The sequence below is a fragment of the Bubalus kerabau genome, chromosome 22 (assembly GCF_029407905.1).
Source record: "Bubalus kerabau isolate K-KA32 ecotype Philippines breed swamp buffalo chromosome 22, PCC_UOA_SB_1v2, whole genome shotgun sequence".
In the NCBI taxonomy this organism is placed as follows: domain Eukaryota; kingdom Metazoa; phylum Chordata; class Mammalia; order Artiodactyla; family Bovidae; genus Bubalus; species Bubalus kerabau.
This window is the reverse complement of record NC_073645.1, coordinates 26828483-26848926: the sequence shown is the minus strand read 5'-3', so window position 1 is coordinate 26848926 and position 20444 is coordinate 26828483. Positions and strand designations below refer to the sequence as shown.

The following is a 20444-nucleotide window of genomic DNA, read 5'->3' as shown; positions in this document are numbered from 1 at the left end:
TTTGAGCTTGTGCTATACGTGCCAGACAAGTGCGTCCCCCTCAGGGTTCAAACCTGAGGGAGAAGGGCTTCAGAAGGGTCTAAGGGGACTGTGTCTTCCCAGGTGTAATCTGTGGTCTGTGGCCATAAGAGTTCAGGAACTTGTGTTTCTGAAATGTATAATGTCAGTGGCTCTCCTCTGCTGTGTGGTCCATGTGACTGAGCCCCTGTTACCATTGTCTGTCCAAGTACCACATCTCATAACCTCCCAACACACTTATACACAGACACACACACACACACACATTCACACATACACTCTTTTTCTCTCTCAATCTGCCAGCCACATTGAACTCACCCTAGCTGGTTTCTTTTATCTCTGGCCCTTTGCTCACATTCTCCCATCCTCCTGGAACATTCTTTTCCCTACCCTTAACCTGGTGCATTCCTATCACCTTTCAGGCCTGTCACCCTCTTGTATGTCCCCATCATAACTGATTGCTCTGCAGCACAGTACCCACCCAGACCCTGTTCTCTGGGAGGGCAGGGGCCACGTGCTGTGCATACTGTTCCCCATCACGTCCCAGCCCGCCGTCAACACACACATCAGGGAAAGCTGAATGATTAGTGAGTGAGTGAATGATGCATCCTGACCATGTTTATGGGGTGGAGTAGGGTTGGGATGTACCACCTGGGGAAACATGCACAGAAAAGAAGGAACACAGCTAAAGAATTAAGAGGCCAGGAACTTTCAGACTGCCAAAGACAGAGACCATGGCACATCCAGTTCCAGCTCTGCCACTTACTGGCTGTGTGACCTTGGGCAGGTCACTCAACTTTGCTGACCTTCAGTTTACCTACCTGTAAGATGGGACCCAGTTACCTAGATCATAGGTTGATGTGAAGATCAGATAAGAGAATAAATATAAAGTACCCAGCACAGTACTTTGTACACACCAACTACTCAGTGAATGTGAGCTATTGTTTATATCGTCCTCATCTCGATTGCAGGAGAGGTGATAGAATCCAGGAAGATATTGGTAGGAGGTTGCTGAAGAGAGTTGATTGTCTGGGCTCGGTTCTACCAACAGAGCCAGAGCTCAAGAAAAGCCGGCTTTGGGAACAGTGTCCACTCCAGAATGCCAGACAAGAACCCCTCTGGCTGGCACAGCCAGGCTTGTGGTTATGGGGCAATTATCCAATGGGCCTCCACATCCTGGGGATTTTCCTCTACTTCAGAGCATCGACAGTGAACCAGGCCTTTCAGCATTGCCCGCTGAACCAGGACTGCCCTGGCCTGCCCCACAGCCTCCTCGTCTGGCTGGGCCTTTCTGCTCTGTCTCTTCAAGCCCCAGAGGCCCTGGATCCCTGACTGCCTGCTCCCCCCTAAACCCTCCGTCCCTGCTGTGGGCCATGCCACAGGGAGAGCCTGCCGGGAAGCACTGCCCAGCATCCCACCGTCCCCTTTCCTGAGGGCAGCCTCCCCTGGCAGGGAGGAGCTGCGACTGCCAGGGCTGAATAGGGCCCTTTATTCCCGGGCTCCCAGAGGGAGGGTGCTGAGCCACTGCCCACCACGCCCGCTGCACCCACACCCACACAGAGTGGGGGACTGCCTGGCCCTGAGGCTGGGCTCTGAGCTAACCACACTCTCTGGCCCCACTCTGTCTGGATCCTGGAGGGTAAGTCTGTCCCTGCTGCGGCCCCGGTCTGGTCCAGCAGGCCCCAGTGTGTGTGGGGCGAGCTATGTATACTAGTGTGTGTGTGTGTGTGTGTGTGTGTGCATGTAAAAATAAGAGACAGTCTGGAGCAAAGGTGTGTCAACACACACACTCACACTTATGCAGCAGCAAATGTCAACCAAGGGCCACTGAGTGCCCGTCCTTCTGCTGGGCCTTAAGGATACAGTTAGTAAAGGAGACCCCATATAGGATCTCACTGAGAGAGGCAAGTAAATTGACAAGATCACTACAAATCTCAGTGAAATCTAGGAGAGAATCAATCAAGCCCTGGGAGAGGGAGGCAGAGTGGTCTGCCAAGGCCTCGAAATGAGGTGACCCAAAGGATAGAAGGCATTCGCCATGCAAAGGGCAGCGGGAATTGTCCCAGGAGAGGGAATGGCAGGCATTCAGGCCCGAGGTGAGAAGGCTCTGGATGTGTTTGTGGTGTTAATTAGATCCCCTCATGCTGGGTGCTGGCCTGGGGAGGTGAGACGGAGAGAGAGGCAGATCCTGCCCGTTGCAGTGAGGAGTTTAGATTTTATTCTCCGTGTGCTGGGAAGTGACATGCGGGGTCTTAGTTCCCCCACCAGGGATTGAGCCCCCGCTTTTGGCAGTGTTAAGGGTGGTGTCCTAACGACTGGAGCGCCAGGGAAGTCCCAGGAAAGATTTCATTTAAAAAAATATTTGGGCTTCTGGGTGGAAAAAAGGACTAGGAGCAGGGGTGGGATGGGGGTGGAATTGGAAATAAAGCAGACTTAAGATTGGGGACCACTGGCCAAGCGTCACGCCTCATCCTCGTCCTTCTCTGTAACAGCAGGTGTCTCGTGTTGCTCCTCGCGTGTGCCCAGCACCATGCACTGCGTTTGCCCCGAGTGCTGTTTCCAATCCACATCCCAGCCCTGTGATCCCACTTGCCAAATGAGAACCCCGATGTTCAGGCAGCTGAAGGTGCCTGGGACACAGACATTTTAAAGACCTTGGGCCTCTCAGCTCTACAACCCACACCCCGATCCTGCTGCTGGCAGTTCAACAGTCCTAGATTTTTAGTTTCTCTTAATGTTTCCACTAGACCAAGAATAGAAACATACAGCTGAAAGGTGAAACCAGACTAGTGTGACCGTGCGTGGCTGGGAAGGCCAGTGCCCTCGGCCTTTGCCACCTGTCCCACCACTGGAGTAAGTATTGCATGGTTTACCGAGTACCTGCCAGGGTGCGTTCAGCCCTGTTCAAGCTCAGCTCTGAATGAGGCCATAGCCTGTGCTCTGAGAACCTCAGTGGTACCCAAGTGACATTCGTCCTCAGCGTGGCCACTTTAAATGCTATTTAGTACAAAACCTCTTTGTTCCCTGAGGCTTAGGGCCACCTTGCAATGTTCCCTCTCCTCCCAGAGTCAAGCTGGGGCAGCCCACATTCTCTGCCAACCCTCGGCGCCATTGGGACAAACATCCTTCTCTGAGCTGTTATCTGTCGGAAATCCTGAGATGCCGGCTACCTTACAGGCAATTCATAAGACCTGGGCTTCTCTAAACTAAGTTCTTACAGGGACGTCCCTGGCAGTCCAGTGGTTAAAACTCCAAGCTCCCAATGCAGGGAGCCTGAACCCACACGCCACCAACTAAAGATCCCATATGCCACAATTAAGACCTGGCACTGTCAAATAAATAAATAAAATAAGACCTTATAGCTCATGAAATATCTCCAGCCTATGTCAGGGCTAAAGACTACCCTGGGTATTCTCCAAGTCAGCAAATTCAAAGGCTTTGTTTCTCTCTCCACTGTTCTTCCCATAGCTAAGCTTGTAGGTAATTTATTCCTTGTCTAATTAACGCCAATTAACAAATCAAACATGTTCACATTTCACACTTCCCTCATATCAGGGATCTACATTCACTGTGCATTTAAATTTGTTGCAACTTGAATTAAATGATAAAGCATATATTTTTAAATAAAATTAAATATCACTAAAGTCAATAAATGTGTTAATGTCCCCTCTCTGCAACAGATATGACCCACCCTGTTAGTCCAGAGGTCTAACATCCATGCCAGTCCAGAGGTCTAACATCCATGCCAGTCCCGAAATACCAAAAAACCCCCACTTGAAATCTGTTCCTGTGCCATGAAGTTCTTCTCCATTTCTTGGCCTAGGTTCTGGTTATATTGGTGGGTTCAGTTTGTGAAATTCATTGAGTTTTATACATGCATATGCACTTTGCTGTATGTATATTATGTGTGCATACTAAGTTGCTTCAGTCGTGTCCAACTCCTTGCAACCCTTATATTTCCCTTCCCAAAAAGCGCTTTCTTATAGAAAATAAAGAAGAAAGTTGTTCTGGCCCCATAACTCTATAAAACTATTCAAAAAACCTTGAATTCCATTTGGTTCAGTAAAGTCAGGTTAAAACCTCTGATTCTCCAGGACTTGGTGCTTGCTTTCTGGCAGACACCCAGAAACCACCCCCCGCCCCCAGCCCCACTGAGGGTGGAGGAGTGATTTTGTTCCCTTCAGCCTGGACTGCACTGGGAGTGGGCGCCTCCACGCCAGAACTTGGGAGATGGCTGTTCCCTCCTCGGCGTGCCGGTTCTTACTGTTCCCTCCTCGGCATGCCGGTTCTTACTGTAAGCGTGCTGCGGCTGCAGGAGGGTTAAGGTTTTTCTCGGTGACAAAACCCCAGTGGAGTTTGTAACTCTGTTTCCCTGAGTGTGTGGAACCGGGGGCGGAGAGTGCTGAGGGGCAGCCGCACCTGTGTGAGTCATCCCAGAGTGCCCAAGGTGGGCGGATGGAGAGAGTAATCCTGCCTCCATTGTGTCATGCTCTCTGCTCTCTGAATTGGGTGGATGGAGGAAGAGGAGAAACCGGAGCCATGGGGGAAACACGGTGTGTTTAGGGGGCAGGGTTTGAATCAGGAAAGCTTCTACAGGCTGAAGGGAGTTAGCGTTCGGCCTTGGGTGGGGAAACCAGGTGGAAGGGTGCACAAGGAACGCTGTAGTGCTGGACCCCACGTGCCCAGTGAGGTGGTGGGCCGGGCCAGGTGGTGCCCCAGCCCCGCCCCACCCCACCCCACCCCACCCCACACCTACTTGACCTGGACTTGTCGGCTCATAAGAGATCCCATTCGTTCAACATTTATTATGGGCTGGGCTCCACGTTAAATGCTTTAATACACTTGTTCATTGATTCCTCATGATAATCCTTTGAGTTAGACATTACTGTGCCCCTTTTGCAGTTTGAGGAGACTGAGATTCAATTAGGTTATGACTTGTCTCATATCACACAACAGTAAATGTTGTGTGAGCTAGATGTATTGAAATGATGTAAAGAACTAGATGTATTGGGTTGGCCAAAAATTCATGGAGGTTTTTTCATAAGATGTTACAGAAAAACTGACATGAACTTTTGGACCCACCTGCAAAAGGAGCCTCCTGGTGACAAGGACTAGACCCATCTCCATCTGGTTTAAGAAAAAAGTGGAAATTTATTGACTCACCTAACTGAAAACCTCAGGGGTAATGGCTTCAGGCATGGCTGGGTCTCTCTAGCTCTCAGCTTTGCTTTCTTCTCTGGTGACTTCATTCTCAGGCTTTCCCCAAATGGTGATGGGGAAGTGCAAAGATGCTTCCTAGCGATTTGGGACTTACAGTTGATGAGTTAGCAGCCCCTGTAGAAGGAGCACTTCTCTTTCTGGTGGTTCTACCAAAGTCCCATTCTGATTCTCACTCGACCAACTTGGATCACATGCCTGTGGCTGGACTATACTAATTGGTAACTCCAGGAGTTTAGGGTAGGATGAGCCTTCCTAAAATCACACAGACTGAGAATGAAGGAGAAGTTATTCCTCCAAAGAAAACAGGCACAAATTCGGACAGCCAAAACCCACAAATGCTTACCATGCTAGACTTTAAGCCAAGGTGGGATCTTGGCATGGATTTAGAAGAGAAAGATTCGTGGGAGCCAGAACTCAGGGCATGGAGTCAGGATTCCCTGGGCTGTGGACCTTCCTCAGTGGGACCAGGTCCTTGCAGAACTTGTGTGTGCTTACTGCATCCAGCCTCAGCATCTGGGCTTCACCCCAGCCTTCCCCCAGCCCACAGGGCCCTTTGTCTGTACTGGTCTGGGTCAAGGGCAAGCAAGGCCAGGTGTAGCATGTAAAAAGCAGGCTTGGGGGCAGAGTGCAGACTGAGCCAGGCAGAAGGCCGCAGAGAGTGGGGCTGTCATCTCGGCCACATCAGAGGCTGAGAGCAGGTGTGAGCTGGTGGCCAGCTGTCCCCAGACTGCAGCAGGTCAGAGACAGCATACCGGCTTCAGGGACAGCTCTGGAGAGACAAGCAGGGGCCTGCCTTTCCGCTGCAGTCAGCAAACAGCTGAGCATCGAGGGCAGGATCAGCTTGCAGAAACCTGGGGAGCTTGTTTCTCCATTCTCTTCCCCTCCACGTGTTGTGTGCCCTTCCTTCAGGGCCTCTGTGTTCTTTCCCCTAACCAGAGCCTGTTGTCCAGTGAAAAGCTGATGCCTCTTTGTACTCAGGTCTGAATGATTAATGAAGTCCCAGGCTGATTCTCCCTGGAGCAGTCTGGGTCCCTGCCCCCTGGGGTTACTCCTGGAGTTGGGGGTTAGTAGTATCAGCCCCTTTGAAATCGAAGGCATGAAAATGAAGGAGGGGTGTTTTTTGTTGTTTTTCGTGGTGAAGGAAGAGCCCTGAGCAGGTTCAGGCATTAGGTTCTCTTGGTCCTCCTCCGCCCAAGGCTTTTTATTTAAGAGCATCTGTCTTCATCAATCTGTCAGCACCACAGCCGTGCAAGGCACCCAAGCCGGGCAGTCGGACACAGGGTTCGTTTTCTGGCCTGACCCACTTCACCCACGGACCCACGCCAGGTCGTGAGCCTGCAAAGAGCTGGGGGAGTAGAAGATTAATTATTCCCTTTTCCTCTCCATAGGCATTGCCTGTGCCTCGTCACCCTGTCTTATCTGTTCAGGCTGTTATCACAAAATACCACAGCCTGGGTGGCTTGTAAACAACAGAAATTGATTTCTCATAGTTCTAGAGGCTGGAAGTCTGAGATCAGGGTTCCAGCATGGTCAGGTGAGGGCCCTCTTCCAGGCTGCAGACTTCTCTCTGCATCTCACATGTCAGAAGGGCTAGCCCTTCAGGGCCCCCTTTATAAGGGCACTAATCCTGTTCATGAACGCTCCACCCTCATGACCTCGTCACCTCCCACAGGCCCTACCTCCTAATTACCATCACGGTGGGCATTAGGGTTTCAACATGAATTTTGAGGGGCACAAACGTTCATACATGGCATTTTGGGTAGGGTGGGGAGTCCCTCTAGTAACCCTCACATCTTCTTTCCTCTAATTGCTTTGGGAAATTTGTCGCTTCTCCCCAAGGTGCCACACCAGCCCACAGAGCCAGAGAGGACCCCTTAGCTTGCAGACACTAGCAGTTTGTCTCTCCCATTTTAGGTTCCAGAGACCCTTGACCCCCTCTCTCCAGACACTGCCCCATCCCTCCTAAGGGTATCAGGCAACACCCACATTCATTACACCCAGCTCCATGCCAAGTATTGCCAGGGCTAAAGGGAGTAGAGAAAGTCATGCCTGACCTCAGGATGATTACAATCCAAGTAGGGATCAAGACTCTCTAAAGTGTCTGGTCAGCCCTGTGGACTCTCTCATAAGCCTTGTAAGTGGGTTGAAGAGTAGCTCTCAAAAGATATGTTCACATCCTAACCCCTGGAACCTGTGAACATGACCTTAGTTGGGAAATGGGTCTTTGCAGATGTAATTAAATTGAGGATCCTGACATGAGGTCATCCTGAATTTAAGATGGGCACTAAATCCTAAAGGAGATAAGTCCTGGGTGTTCATTGGAAGGACTGTTGTTGAAGCTGAAACTCCAATACTTTGGCCACCTCATGCGAAGGGTTGACTCGTTGGAAAAGACCCTAATGCTGGGAAGGATTGGGAGCAGGAGGAGAAGGGGACGACAGAGAATGAGATGGCTGCATGGCATCACCGACTCGATGGGCATGGGTTTGGGTAGACTCCAGGAGTTGGTGATGGACAGGGAGGTCTGGCATGCTGCGATTCATGGGGTCGCAAAGAGTCGGGCACAACTGAGCGACTGAACTGAACTGAACTGAACTGAAACCGAAAGACAGGTATCCTTACAAGAGAAAGGCAGAGGGAGGTTTGAGACATAGGCTGAGGCACAGACTGGAGTGATGCTGCTACAAACCAAGGAACACCTAGGGCCCCAGAAGCTGGGAGAGTCGAGGAAGGATTGTTCTCTAGAGCCTTCAAGGGGAGCCCCTGCTGACACTTTGATTTCAGACTTCTGGCCTCAGAACTGGGATAGAACACATTTCTGTTGTTTGTGGTCATTTGCTTTGGCAGCCCTGGGAGCCTGAGTCACTCTCCTTTCCTTTTTGTCCTCAGATCCAATTAGACAGGCAGGAGTGATGTTCGTGGAAAACGAGGACTCTGTGTCCTGTGGTCTGTGAACCTTGGGGCCTCCTGTGGTCTCCCTCTAATTTAAGCGAGTCCCTCTGATGCCCCAGTTCTCTGGGTTGCACTGAAGAGAGAGGGTTGGGAGCACCTGTGTCCTCGGAGGGCAGGGTGGCTGCGGGGAGCTGGCCTGTGCATCAGGGACCCCTGGGAAGGTGAGGGGGTCCCCTGAGGATGGTAGTTCCCTCGCAAATTCCCCATGACAGCAGGAGGGGAGGGCAAGAGTGGGGTGACTGCCAGTGGTCCAGCAGGCTGGTAAAGGAGGGCGAGGCAGGCATTCAAGAAAGGCTTCCTGAAGAAGGCCTTAGATGATAGAAATTGAGCCTTATATAGGGAGGGATTTGGGTCAGCAGGCCCAATGGCACTTAGAAGAAAACCGGACTCTTTTCTGTGGCTTGTAAGACTCCTCATGGCTTCTTTTCCATCTTCCATCTTTGCTCTGTGTCTGCCTCTTCCTGAGCCCTCTTGCCCTGGAGCTTTGTGTGGCTGGCTCTTCTCCTCCTCAGTCTCCATGGAAATCAGAGACTATATCCCTTCCATACACATCCCCTCCCCTCCTAGAAGCTAAACACCTTGAGAGCAGGGCCTCTCCCATCTGTTATCAGTGGAGCAGGCTCTCCATCAAGACAGTGATGGATGGATGGATGATTGGAAGGAGGGATGGGTAGATGGATGGCATTTCAGATGACAAAAATAGCAAGGAAGAGGGAGTTATAAGAGGATATATTCATGCATGCATATATGCTGTGGATTTTGAAGAGGAGAGGCTGCCAAGAATAGATCAGCCTGGACAGACCACACGAGGCCAGCCCTCTCCTATTTCCCCTGTAGCCAGTACCCTCTCATTACCCCTGTGCAGCGGGTACTTGCCCATTTGTCAGAACACATGCCTGGTTCGTGGAGTTTTCCCGCAGGCTCCCCATGGTTGGGGTGGGGGATCCCCCACCATGGGTGCCGTGTCTGGTGTTTCTGCTCTTCCTATGTGCCTGAACCCCCAACTCCTGCTCAAGGAATCCCTGTGGTTACCACACTTCACAAGGAGGAACTTGGGGTTAACAGCTCTCAGAAGTTTCAGTCCTTTCTTTAACCACTTCTCCCGACCGGTGAGAAGGAGCCATGTCCTCATCTCTCGCCTTGAAATAATTAATTCTTTAAAAGCAAATGCCAACTACTAAGACCCCTCAAGTGCCACTAAGATGCTTCATTAAGTGCCTGGTATCCTGTGTGGGTGGGAGAAACACTCTGCCACCTAAATGCAGGGACCACCTGAGTCAATGCCCACCTGGGTGTCCCTGCCCAGAGTGGACACTCATGGTGAGAAGGTCAGGCCAGATTGCAGGGGGGTGGGGGGTCAGGCAGAGCCAGCCTCCCCCATGTGATGCCCTCCTGCTTATGAGGGTGAGCATTCTCCTGTTCCCACTGGGCTGGCACCTGCTCAGCCAGGCTGGGGATGGGGGTGGGGCATTAAGGGCTCTTTAAAGGACAGGGAGGTTTGCCATTTCGGGGAGCTCTTCCTCCCCAAGTCCACTAGGGTCACCTCTCCTTCCCTGCCTCATTGGTCCATTGGTCCTTTTGCTCATTCCCTTGCTCACTCTTACCCACTCACTCATTCACTTGTGTCTGGTCAGCAGAGACTCCTGTAGCGCAGGGCATCCTCCACAGTTGGTGCTTGTTTCATTGCTTGCTTCATTCGCACTCAGCCCCCAAGGCAGCTGCTCCCCAGATTGCCAGCCCAGCACCTGGTGTGGAGGAGATGTGAATCACATTCCCATCACACACGCGAGAACATCCTCAGTGGCTCTCACCGCCTTACATGATCTGAGCCCAAAGAATTCTTTGGAGATTTGTTGCCTTCTCTCTTGCTCTCACTATCTTAGCTCCAAAACCCCAGGTTGAAATCCCAACTCAGCCACTTAATAGCTGTGTGACAGGACACGTTCTTCAACCTCTCTGAGCCACCCTTGCCTCCTGGGCAGAGTGGGGATAGAAAAAGCAGTTGCTTTAATAAAGTCGTGGTACGGGGACTCCCCTGGTGGTCCAGTGGTTCAGACTTCATCTTCCAATGCAGCAGGTATGGGTTCAATCCCTGGTCAGGCAGCTAAGATCCCGTATTCCTCGCAGTCAAAAAAAAAAAAAAAACAACATAAAACAGAAGCAATATTGTAACAGATTCAATAAAGACTTAAAAAAACTGGTCCATATCAAAAAAAAAAAACCTTACAAGAAAAATTTAAAAATAAATTAAAGTGGTGAGGATTAGGTCAAAGAACCCAATGGGAAACTCTTAGCCTGTGCTTGGCAGGAGTAACCACCTAGCTCCTATTATCCCTCACTCCTCTTCTCACCCCTCAACGACCCCACCCCAACATGCATCTTAGGACTGTGAAGGGAGCAGCCACCAAGGCCCGGCCCTTCAGTCTCCAGATGAGAATGCACAGGCCCTGGTGTGGAGGGGCCTGTGCACACAGCCAGCCTGCCGCTCAGGCATGACTTGAGCCCAGGACTCCAGCTGAGTGCCCCTCACCCTCTCAGCCCAGCCCAGAGTGGCAGGAAGAGGGGCCTCTGCTCACAGGCTCAGACCCTGTTGGGCTCAACAGCTCTCTTCTCTGCTTTCAGGAATGAGTTAATCCTGAGGTCTGTCTCAGGTCCTGGGTGTAATCTTCCTTACGATGCTTATCATATTTCTGGGGCTGCATCTGCCTGGCTTTGAAGGCTCTGGCAGGGGCCTCTCCTGGCCTTGCCGTAAACGGTCTGAATGACATTTACAAGAGGCCTTTAATGCCCCGTGAACCCGACTTCCTTAATGGGGATGTTCCTCCTCCTCCTTTCTCTTTCTCTCCCTTTTAATATGGTCACCAGTTTGGCCTTCCAAGTGTGGTTTGGATTCCTAACAGAGAAGTCAAGACCGTAGAGTCCCTTCCAGATCTGCCCTCCCTCCCCCTCCCCTCCCTCACTCCCGGCAGCCTGTGCCAAGGCCCCAAGAAAAGAAGTCAGTGCTCCAGTCAGGATTTCAGTGAGAAGGAGGGAAGCCCTGTTGGGAGTCCAAAAACTCAACTGGGAAATGGCTTGTACAGAAATTCTCCTCTGACTTTATACCTGAGCAACAGACCCACAAGCCTTGGGAGGGAGATGGGAGGTGTCCAGCCTGGAGGCATGACTGCAGAGGGTGGGCTTGAGGGGCAAGGTAGGGTGAGGAGCCCTCCCAGCCCCGTTCTTGTTTCGGCTACCCCAGCCCTCTCTTCTAAATTTCTGCACGTCTGGAGGCCTTAATTGTCCCTTAACTATTTTTTTTTTTTTTTTTTTGCTGGTTCTGTCTTGGCAACTGGATCAGGTCCTATCTGATGTATCTATGTCTATATCTATATCTGTATCTGTAGATCTCAGGAATACCAAACCCAGTCATAGGCTTGGCCAGCCCTGAGATGGAGGCCTAGAAGAGGGACCTAGTTTGTCTTCCCATCTCTCTGCTTCTTTTTTGTCCTGTGATAGGATGAGAAAGAGCAGGAGTGCTATTTTTGGAGGGTGGATCAGTTACTTTTTCCTCCTTTGAAAGAAGCACAGGAGAGAGCCAGGTCTGGGGGCCAGCCCGCCGCCAACTCTGGTCCCCACCCCTCCAGGTGCTCTACCTCCCAGCAAGTGCTCCAGGTTCTTGTGGGGTACCGTTGGGCTGCTGGGGTCACTGAGCCTGGGTGGCTTCCAGCTCCTGACAGCTAACCTGCTCGGATAGAAGGCCCAGAACCCTGCCCAGGGCCGCCTGTCATTTCATAGGTCTGGAGAGCGGGTCTCCTCCCACCGCGCGTTTATCTCACACGCCATCCCCTCTGGCTGCACAGGTGTACTCCTATGGCCCTCAGGCAACAGATCGACAGGCAGCTAAAAAGAGGGGAGGAGACAAAGAGGCCAGGAATACCAACTCTGTGACATCTCCCCAGGAAAGACGGTCAACTCTCATGTCTTGATAAATCACATTGTATCTCCTTTCAAAAGGAGCACGTGGAGGAGCCCATTTATCTTGATGACACCGTCCAGTCTGCACAGTGTCACCTCTCTGCCCAGGACGCGGCCCCTCTACCAGGCGTCCGTGAGAAAGGGAGGAAGGGGAGCTTGAGGGAGCATCAGAGACGGAGGGAGGTGCGTGGATCAACAAGTGCCTATTGGACGCCTGCTGTATGCACAGGCTTGTGCTCAGTGCATGTGTGGTGAAAGAGGAGGAAGCAGCCACTGGAGGGCCTCCGGTTGACGCTGAGCGTGGAGGGGTGAGGGACATAAATGAGCAAGAAGTCACACGCGACTTAATGAGTTAGGTACTCGGCAGTCTGGCTGGAAAAGGGCTGGTGACCAGTACCTGTGGTGACAGGGAAGTCAGGGAGCACCGTAGCAGCTGCTTCCAGGGCCCCCAGGGCCCCTTTCCATCCCGCTCTGCCTGCCAGAGTCTGCTCACGGGGACAACTGGGAGCTTTGTTCTAGCCATGGGAACATCCTCGGCCAGGAGCGCCTGTGAAGCAGTGCTCTCAGAAGCTCAGACAAGCAGGGCGTTGGTGGTAAACACCCCAGTCTCCTCGCCCTCGTCGAGGATTCCTCTGTAGTGCGTTCTACACGCGCCTCGAGTTCCTCAACAGACCTGAGTTGCCGCCATCGGGTGATTAACTGGCAGGGTGACGCTTCCTTGTCTGACCTGCCTTAATTCCCAAGATCAATTCCCAAACAACTTGCATTCACTTCCTCACCTCTGGGTCTACTTCTGGGGAGACAGCCTAGACCAACACAATGCTCATGCTTGGTGACTCAGTGGTGAAGAACCTGCCTGCCAAGCAGGAGATGTGGGATCGATCCCTGGGTCGTCAAGATTCCCCTGGAGGAGGAAATGATAACTACTGCAGTGTTCTTGCTTGGGAAGTCCCATGGACAGAGGAGCCTGGTGGGCTGCAGTCCATGAGGTCACAAAAGAGTCAGACATGACGTAGTGACCAATGGATGACAGTGGAGGAAGCTTAAGTATCTTAACCTGCAGTCTACATATTTGTTTACTTGCAATGGGAATCATCTCATGTAGGACTCCTAAATGAGATGAAAGTGATTAAAACACATCTCCAACAAGTTTCAATGTTAAAAAATTGTATTGTTTTATATAAGGGAAAAGTCCCAGGTAGACCCTGGGTTCAGGAACAGCTGTATCCAGCAGCTCAAATGATGTCAAATGGGTCTGCCCTTCATCTCTTGGCTCTGCTTTTTAGTCATTCAGGAAACATTTACTGAAGGAATTCTCTGGTGGTCCAGTGGCTAGGACTCCACGCTTTCACTGCTGAGGGCACAGGTTCAATCCTTGGTTGGAGAACAAAGACCCCATAAGACACATGGTACAGCCGAGAAAAAGAGGAAAGAAAAGGAAAAATTAGTGAGCACCAGCTCTGTCCCAGGCTCAGATCCTTTCTCTTGGTTTGTTTCCATCTCTGGCAAGGATAGAGATGGTCACTAGGAGCTCCAGACTTTCATCCTGCCAGCTTAGCAAGTGTGGGGGCAAACATTGGGAGGAAGAGGGCACCAGCAGAGGTCTCAGGGCCGACCCTCGTTGGTCCAGATCCTGTCCTCTTGCCCGTCTCTGAGCCAATCACTGTGACTCTGGGTAGCTAGACTGGGTCAGATGCCTACCATTGTTGACAGGGGTGTTGTCAGCTCCACTTGAACCACACGGTTAGAAATGGAGGAAGGAGGGTCTCCAGAGGGGAACTGGGTGGTCTTGGGACAACAGATGCCTGTTAAAGCCATGAGGAGAGCCCCTCACCACATGCTGGGCTCTTCGGGCCCTAAGATGAGTCAGACAGGCCCCTGGTAGAGGGGGCTCACGAATGTCAGCAGTACATGGCAGAATGTGGTGTGTGTCTTAGGACTGGACAAAATGTGTAGGTATTTTGGAAAAAGGGTAATTACTCTCAGCTCGGCAATCAAGGAAGCCTTCTAAAAAGGAAGCACTGACCTGGACATTGATGGCCACTACGCATCAGACCGAGGAGTTCAGATTCTAAGTGTAACCAATAGAGAAGGTTTGGGAGCTGGCATTTCCCAGAAGCCTTGCCCATACTTGTAGAGGGATCTACCAGCCCAGCTGAGGGGTCCATTGGGCTGGGGTAGCCACTCTTCCTTGTACTGGCCTGTGCCTGCCCTGGAAATAGCCACCCACCTAAGCTAAGAATAGGAATTCCTGCCCGGCTGGCAGGGACGAAGGCAGATTTCTCAAGGAGGGATGGGCCTGAAAACAAAGCATAGCGTGTGGGTTGGGCCACCCTTTGCATTTATTCGTGAGGTCACTTGAGAGCCGCACCCACATCGGGGCATGGATCCTGCCATTAGACCCAGACAAGGTGATTTGGTCAAGATGGCAGCCTCTGGGGCTCCTCACCTACCCCAGAGGTCCTGGACCCTCAGCCTGGGGCGCCTCCTGCCCCCAGGGAGAGGTGACCACTCCTCTCTTGTTTCCTTGGCAGCGGGCAGAGGTGGGGGTGTTTGGTGGCCAGCTAAGATGCTGAGAAGCTGAGGGAGAGGGAACGTGGGGTCCCAGGTTCCTATGGCAGCTTCACCCAGAATCACCCAGCTCATGAGCTTCTCTTCTTCCAGGCAAAATCCTCTTCCGGAGGAGCCACATCCGGGATGTAGCTGTGAAGAGGCTGAAACCCATCGATGAGTACTGCCGGGTAAGAGGGCGTCTGAGGCTGGGGAGGGGTGGTCCACCTGCCAGAGATTCTGTGCATCTAAAAAAGAGGGTTGTCCATTCAAAACTCTCTGCTGCGGTTTAGCAAGTGCATCCTGAGGCCCAGTGTTTCCTGGCCAGAGGGGTGGGTGTGGGTGTCCCTCAGGGAGGGGTCACCCCAGGACTAGACTGCCTCTGGGGCGCAAGGGCTGTGGGCTCTACTCCTTTCAGTATGCGTCTGTGTTTACAAAACACTCCTTTAAATAACTTCCACCAGCTTGGGAGCTCTGTGCAGGGACCTCCGCTGAAAGGATTTCGTGTGTGGCATCTTGCTGGATACAGAAAAACTCTTTCTTTGAATTCTCTTTGGGACATTTTGGAATCAGTCTCGGGTTCAGTATCATCTGAAATGCATATTGTTTATACACAGAAGTCTTGGTAGATACAGACGCTCATGTACACATGTTTATAGATGAAAACACTTACCACATAGACACACACACGTATGTACGTATATTAGAACAGCCAAAGCCCCAAAACAGACAGGCAGTGACCGCAGGGTCGTGAAGCAGAAGCCATTTGTCTTTCTACTTTGTCCAGAGCCTGGGACCCCTGCAGTGAGGACGCGAGGCTGCCACTTCGGTGGCCTTGGAACATGGCCTCTAGATGGCCAGACCACCTGGGTTTGAATGCCTGCTGGCTGTGTGAACTCGGGCAACTTACTGAACTTCCCGGAGCCTCGGTTTCCACACTTGTCCAACGGCAAGGAGACTGATACCTCGCTGAGTGTAGCCGTGAGGATGCAGTGACCAGACGGCACAAGGCAGCCGCGCAGAGTGTCCGCACAGAGGAAGCATTTGATGGAGGCTGGCTTCTTGTTATTATGATTACAAGACCCAAGCAATTCCGTGTTATCACCGGGCACTACTGGCTTTTAATGGAGATGGAATTTCCTAGTTAAGTGAAAACTATTGTGGAGTCTGACTCAAGAATCTTGAGGAGAAGCAAGTGGAGGATAATGTTTTGTTGTGAGTGCTGGTATTAGAGTGAGAAGAGCTGGGGTTGGATCCCAGTGCCCCACTGACTAGCTGTGTGACCCTGGCAAGTTGCTATACCTCTCTGAGCTCGTTTCCTGATCTGTTAGATGGGGGGTAAAAATAACTGTCTCATGGGGTTCATGAAGGGGTTGAGCAGGAGAATGTATCTCACAGTGTTTGTAACTTCTGAAATGTTCTGTCCCTACATGGAGTTGTTACCATAAGGCTCCTTTCTGCATAAATATTTTGTAATTTGGAGTACTTGTCAATAATAAAATATTTAAATAAGAACCTAGTTGCCCAATTTAGTAACTGTGTTCCCAAGACGACGGAGAAGCAAGCACTGCCAAATATTCTTCCTTATCCTAAGTTTGAATTTTGTGGCTGTGCAAATTATGCTCAGTCGCTTTTTCTGCCTTAAGGTAAAAGGATGCCCTGATGATGAATTTCCTTAAGCTAGAAGTTTCTCTTCTTCAGATCAATATCCATTTTTCTCTTTTAAGGGCAATCGCCAATTCCAGTTAAATTGATGGCTGCAGCCTGCGCTTTTATTTCTCTTTATTCCTGTCTCAAGCAGTTAAACAAATGGGCAGAGCTATTTGAGGAAGGGCACAGGGCAGGAGGAAGCCTTTTGCCACTGGGACCTATGGTTTACATCAGCCTCGGCCTCCCTGAGACTGTGGAGCCCGGGGCATTTGCAGTTGGGCTCCGTGGAAATGCCATCTCCTGGGTTGTCTGGAGCAAGAAAGTGATAACATCTTATCTCCTGGGATCAGGCTTTGAACAGGACTCCTAAGTCAGGATGAGGACTCTGGGATCCCAGTGGTGCTACTGGTGGCTAGGAAACCATTAACTGGGGTCTGCAAGAGGAGAGGGGGGCCCCTAACCTAATTAGCATAGATGCGAACTGCTCAGAGCCAGGCAACAAGAGCAATGTCACGGGTTCACCAGGCCGCCAGGCGGCTTGGAGACGGTCATTTACTCTGAGAATGGCAGAGGGGGGTGGGGCAGTGCAGAAGTGACCTTTAATTCTGCTGAACTTGAAAGCTGGGATCTGTGGTCCGATTGTCTAAGACCTTGGAATGACCTTGGAATGATCATTAGTGATAAGTCCAGCTGCAGTCCGTGGTCACTGCCCTCCGGCTTCGCAGGTCACAGCCCTGCCACGCAGTTGTCCGGTCTGTGCCACTCAGGGTCCAGCCTTTCACTTGGCATCACTGACCCCCGCAGCCGGCTGGACAGTCAGAGCCATGTGCGGTCCACTCCATGGCCAGCCTGTCTTGCTTCCACCTGTCCTTGGACATGCTACTCAGAACCTCTAAAGTTTGATTTCCACTACCTGCCTAGGCAGCTCTGCTTGGCTGGCCAGAATCTTCCTTGGACCTGCTAGAGAGCATGGGCTCCGAGTCTGGGATTTGCTGGGGATTCAAATGCGCCCAAGATTGTGAAGCTGGCTTTGTGCACAGCATAGCCAGCTCCTCTGCCAGGACTCAGATATGGAAAGTCTGACCGTGCAGTGGACTCCCCTAGACTTAGGGCTCCCTGCCTTCGCTGGCCAGCCAGTACCTCCACCTGATGGCAGTTTCACAGCCCAGATCTCAGTGTTAATTTTAAACATATATGAAGCAGATTGGATGAGCGTCACGGAAAATTTACCAAGCGCCAGTCGGCTGATTGTTTTATGTGGCTCTTGAGGGCCGCTGTCTATCAAGAGGGGTTCCAAAGGCTTTTCTGTTACCCCATAAATTAATTTAATGGGCAGAATGGTTATACGGTTAATATTTAATAGTTCTGTGGCCTTAACAATTTGAAGACTTTCATCTCACTAACAAGCGTGAGCTATACTTTGGGGGCTCAGATGAACAATCTAGCCCATAAATGACTCCATGTACCCCATTCCTGTGTGTGAAATACATGTTTGCAGTGTTTGTCTATGGGATAAAATAAATATCCCAAGGGGTGGACAGTGAGAAAGAGTGTTTGAGAAGAGTCAGCCCACCCTCTGCCATGTATCACTGTTTATACAAGCCTCCATTTCCTGGTGAATGCAACTAGAATTTTTTGTTACCCCAAAAGCTGAGTTCCCTTCTATTATCCTGCAGTCCACCATCAACTTGGTTTCAAAATCAAGGACTTCCATTGTTGGAGGGATGACAGCTTGGCTGGAATTTGACTGAGGGAAGGACTCCAAGCCCAACAAGGCGATCAGCCCTGTTGGAGTAAAGAAAACGCCCCCCTCCCAACCCTCTGCATTTCCCAGACACATTCATTTTTAGCCCCACTTTCCAGATTCAAAAACTGAGGCTATTACTTGGAGGTTCTTAGCTCCAGCCATTCCCCTTCCCACTGTGAGAGTTTCCCACCATGGCCCATCATTACCTCTGGTGTTAATAAAGAAAAAGATTCATGTTGCAACAGAAACAGTCTTCTCAAAAGCAGCGCCTGGCGAGCTCAGTCCTGGACACAGGGAGGGTTACTTTGTTCCTGTGTCCTTTATGCTAAGGCAGGCCCAGGCCAGCAGTGTTGACGGGGGGAGACTGAGGCAGAGCCAGGACTGACACATTCATGCCTCCTGAGAGGTCTGGTGCTCGGAGGAAACCCAGCTGGCAGCATCTCTTCATCTCCTCTGGTCCAGACAGACCCATGGAAAAAAAAAAAAAAACAAACATTTCCAGCCTGGGATCAAGCTGATAGTGTCCATTTTCCACTGAGAGGTCTTCTGAGGAGCCTCATTGCCCATAAGAACCGCTGAGTGGCTCAGCCAGGTCCTCTGTGGTTGGTTCCGTGGGCCCCCTGCCTTGCAGCCCAGTCCGCAGAAGCGCGGCCATCCGTAGCTAGCCAGACTCCCCTAGGTCTCCTCCACCCCTTGGTCTGTGCTGGCCTCTTTCCTAGGCATGCATTCAGCTCCCAGGCCCCCCTCCCAGAAGCCTCCCCACTCCCCAGGGAAAGCTGACCACCCTGAGTACTCCGTGCAGGCTCTGCACTGCACACCCACCCTCCGTAGCGGGTAATTTCTGTGTGTCCGTCTTCTTCAGAGCAAGAGCCCCTCGAAGGCCCCATCTGCTGTCTTTGTGTCTTCACTAACCAGCATGAGGGAATCCAGCCAGTATCTGACAACAAGATGCAGAGATCACACACAGGCAGAGGAAGCCTCCAAGGAGGGTGACATGTCCCCGAGGCCCCAATTTAATAGGATCACTTGTGAAATGGCTTAAACAGCAATTGCGAATTAAGTGCTATTTCCATTTCAAAAGAATTTGCTGCTTAGATCCTTCAAAAAGAGAACTCATGCATTTGAAATACTCTGATTTATGCAATTGGTGAACTCCCAGCTTCCGAGATGCTGATCTAAGAGGAATAATCTGAGCAGGTTAGAAGCAGCCCCAAGGGTGGGAGTAGGGGCAAAATGGGATCTTAGTTCCTGGACCAGGGACCAAACCTCTGTCCCTTGCATTACAAGTCAGATTGTTAACCACTGGACCACCAGTGAAAGTAAAACTGTGGTCGCTCAGTCGTGTCCGACTCTTTGCGACCCCATAGGCTATTGCCCACCAGGCTCCTCTGTTGATGAAATTCTCCAGGCGAGAATACTGGAGTAGGTTGCCGTTCCCTTCTCCAGGAGATCTTCCCAACCCAGGGATAGAACCCATAAAGAAAGCTGAGTGCTGAAGAATTGCTGCTTTTGAACTGTGGTGTTGGAGAAGACTCTTCAGAGTCCCTTGGACTGCAAGGAGATCCAACCAGTCCATCCTAAAGGAAATCAGTCCTGAATATTCAATGGAAGGACTGATGCTGAAGCTGAAACTCCAATACTTTGGCCACCTGATGTGAAGAACTGACTCATTGGAAAAGCCCTTAATGCTGGGAAAGATTGAAGGTGGGAGGAGAAGGGGATGACAGAGGATGAGATGGTTGGATGGCATCACTGACTCAACGGACATGAATTTGAGTAAGCTCTGGGAGTTAGTGATGGACAGGGAAGCCTGGAGTGCTGCATGCAGTCTGTGGGGTTGCAATGAGTTGGACATGACTGAGCAACTGAACTGAACTGAACTGAACTGCATTGCAGGCAGATTCTTTACTGTCTGAGCCACCAGGGAAGCCAGGACCACCAGGGAAGTCCCTAAATTTTACTGTTAATTCAGTGCCAAGCACTGTGCTAGGCTCCTCGTATCCACGATCTCATTTAACCTCCTAATAGGCAGGTACCCTATGAGATCCATTGTGCTGAGCCCGGAGAGGGCAAGCAAGGCATTCAGTATCAGATAGCCTGTGAACAGAAGAGCTAGGACTCAAACTCAGGTCTGCCTAGCCCTGAGTCCCTGACTTAACCACCTCATCACGGTGTGCATGCTGAATGCCCAATGACAGCATTTTAGGTCTGCCAGGGGTGATGCCCCTGAGGTGCTCACAGATTGACCCCTACCGGCTCCTGTGAGAAGAGCTAGGTTTGGGGGTTCCCCGCTCTGGTTGTCATCACCAGCCCAGGCCTTGGGGACTGACTGCTCAGCACCCAGCGCTCCTGC

At 51.3% G+C, this 20444-nt stretch overlaps 1 protein-coding gene across 3 annotated transcripts in view; it reads left to right on the top strand.

Annotated features, from left to right (window-relative positions):
• Positions 1 to 20444, top strand: part of SH3PXD2A (SH3 and PX domains 2A) — a 248259-nt gene that overhangs the window by 111042 nt on the left and 116773 nt on the right. For all 3 annotated transcript variants that reach the window (XM_055560250.1, XM_055560251.1, XM_055560252.1), the window contains one exon: positions 14809 to 14885. In XM_055560250.1, coding sequence (XP_055416225.1) covers positions 14809 to 14885 — 77 coding nt within the window. The remainder of the gene's footprint in view (positions 1 to 14808; positions 14886 to 20444) is intronic.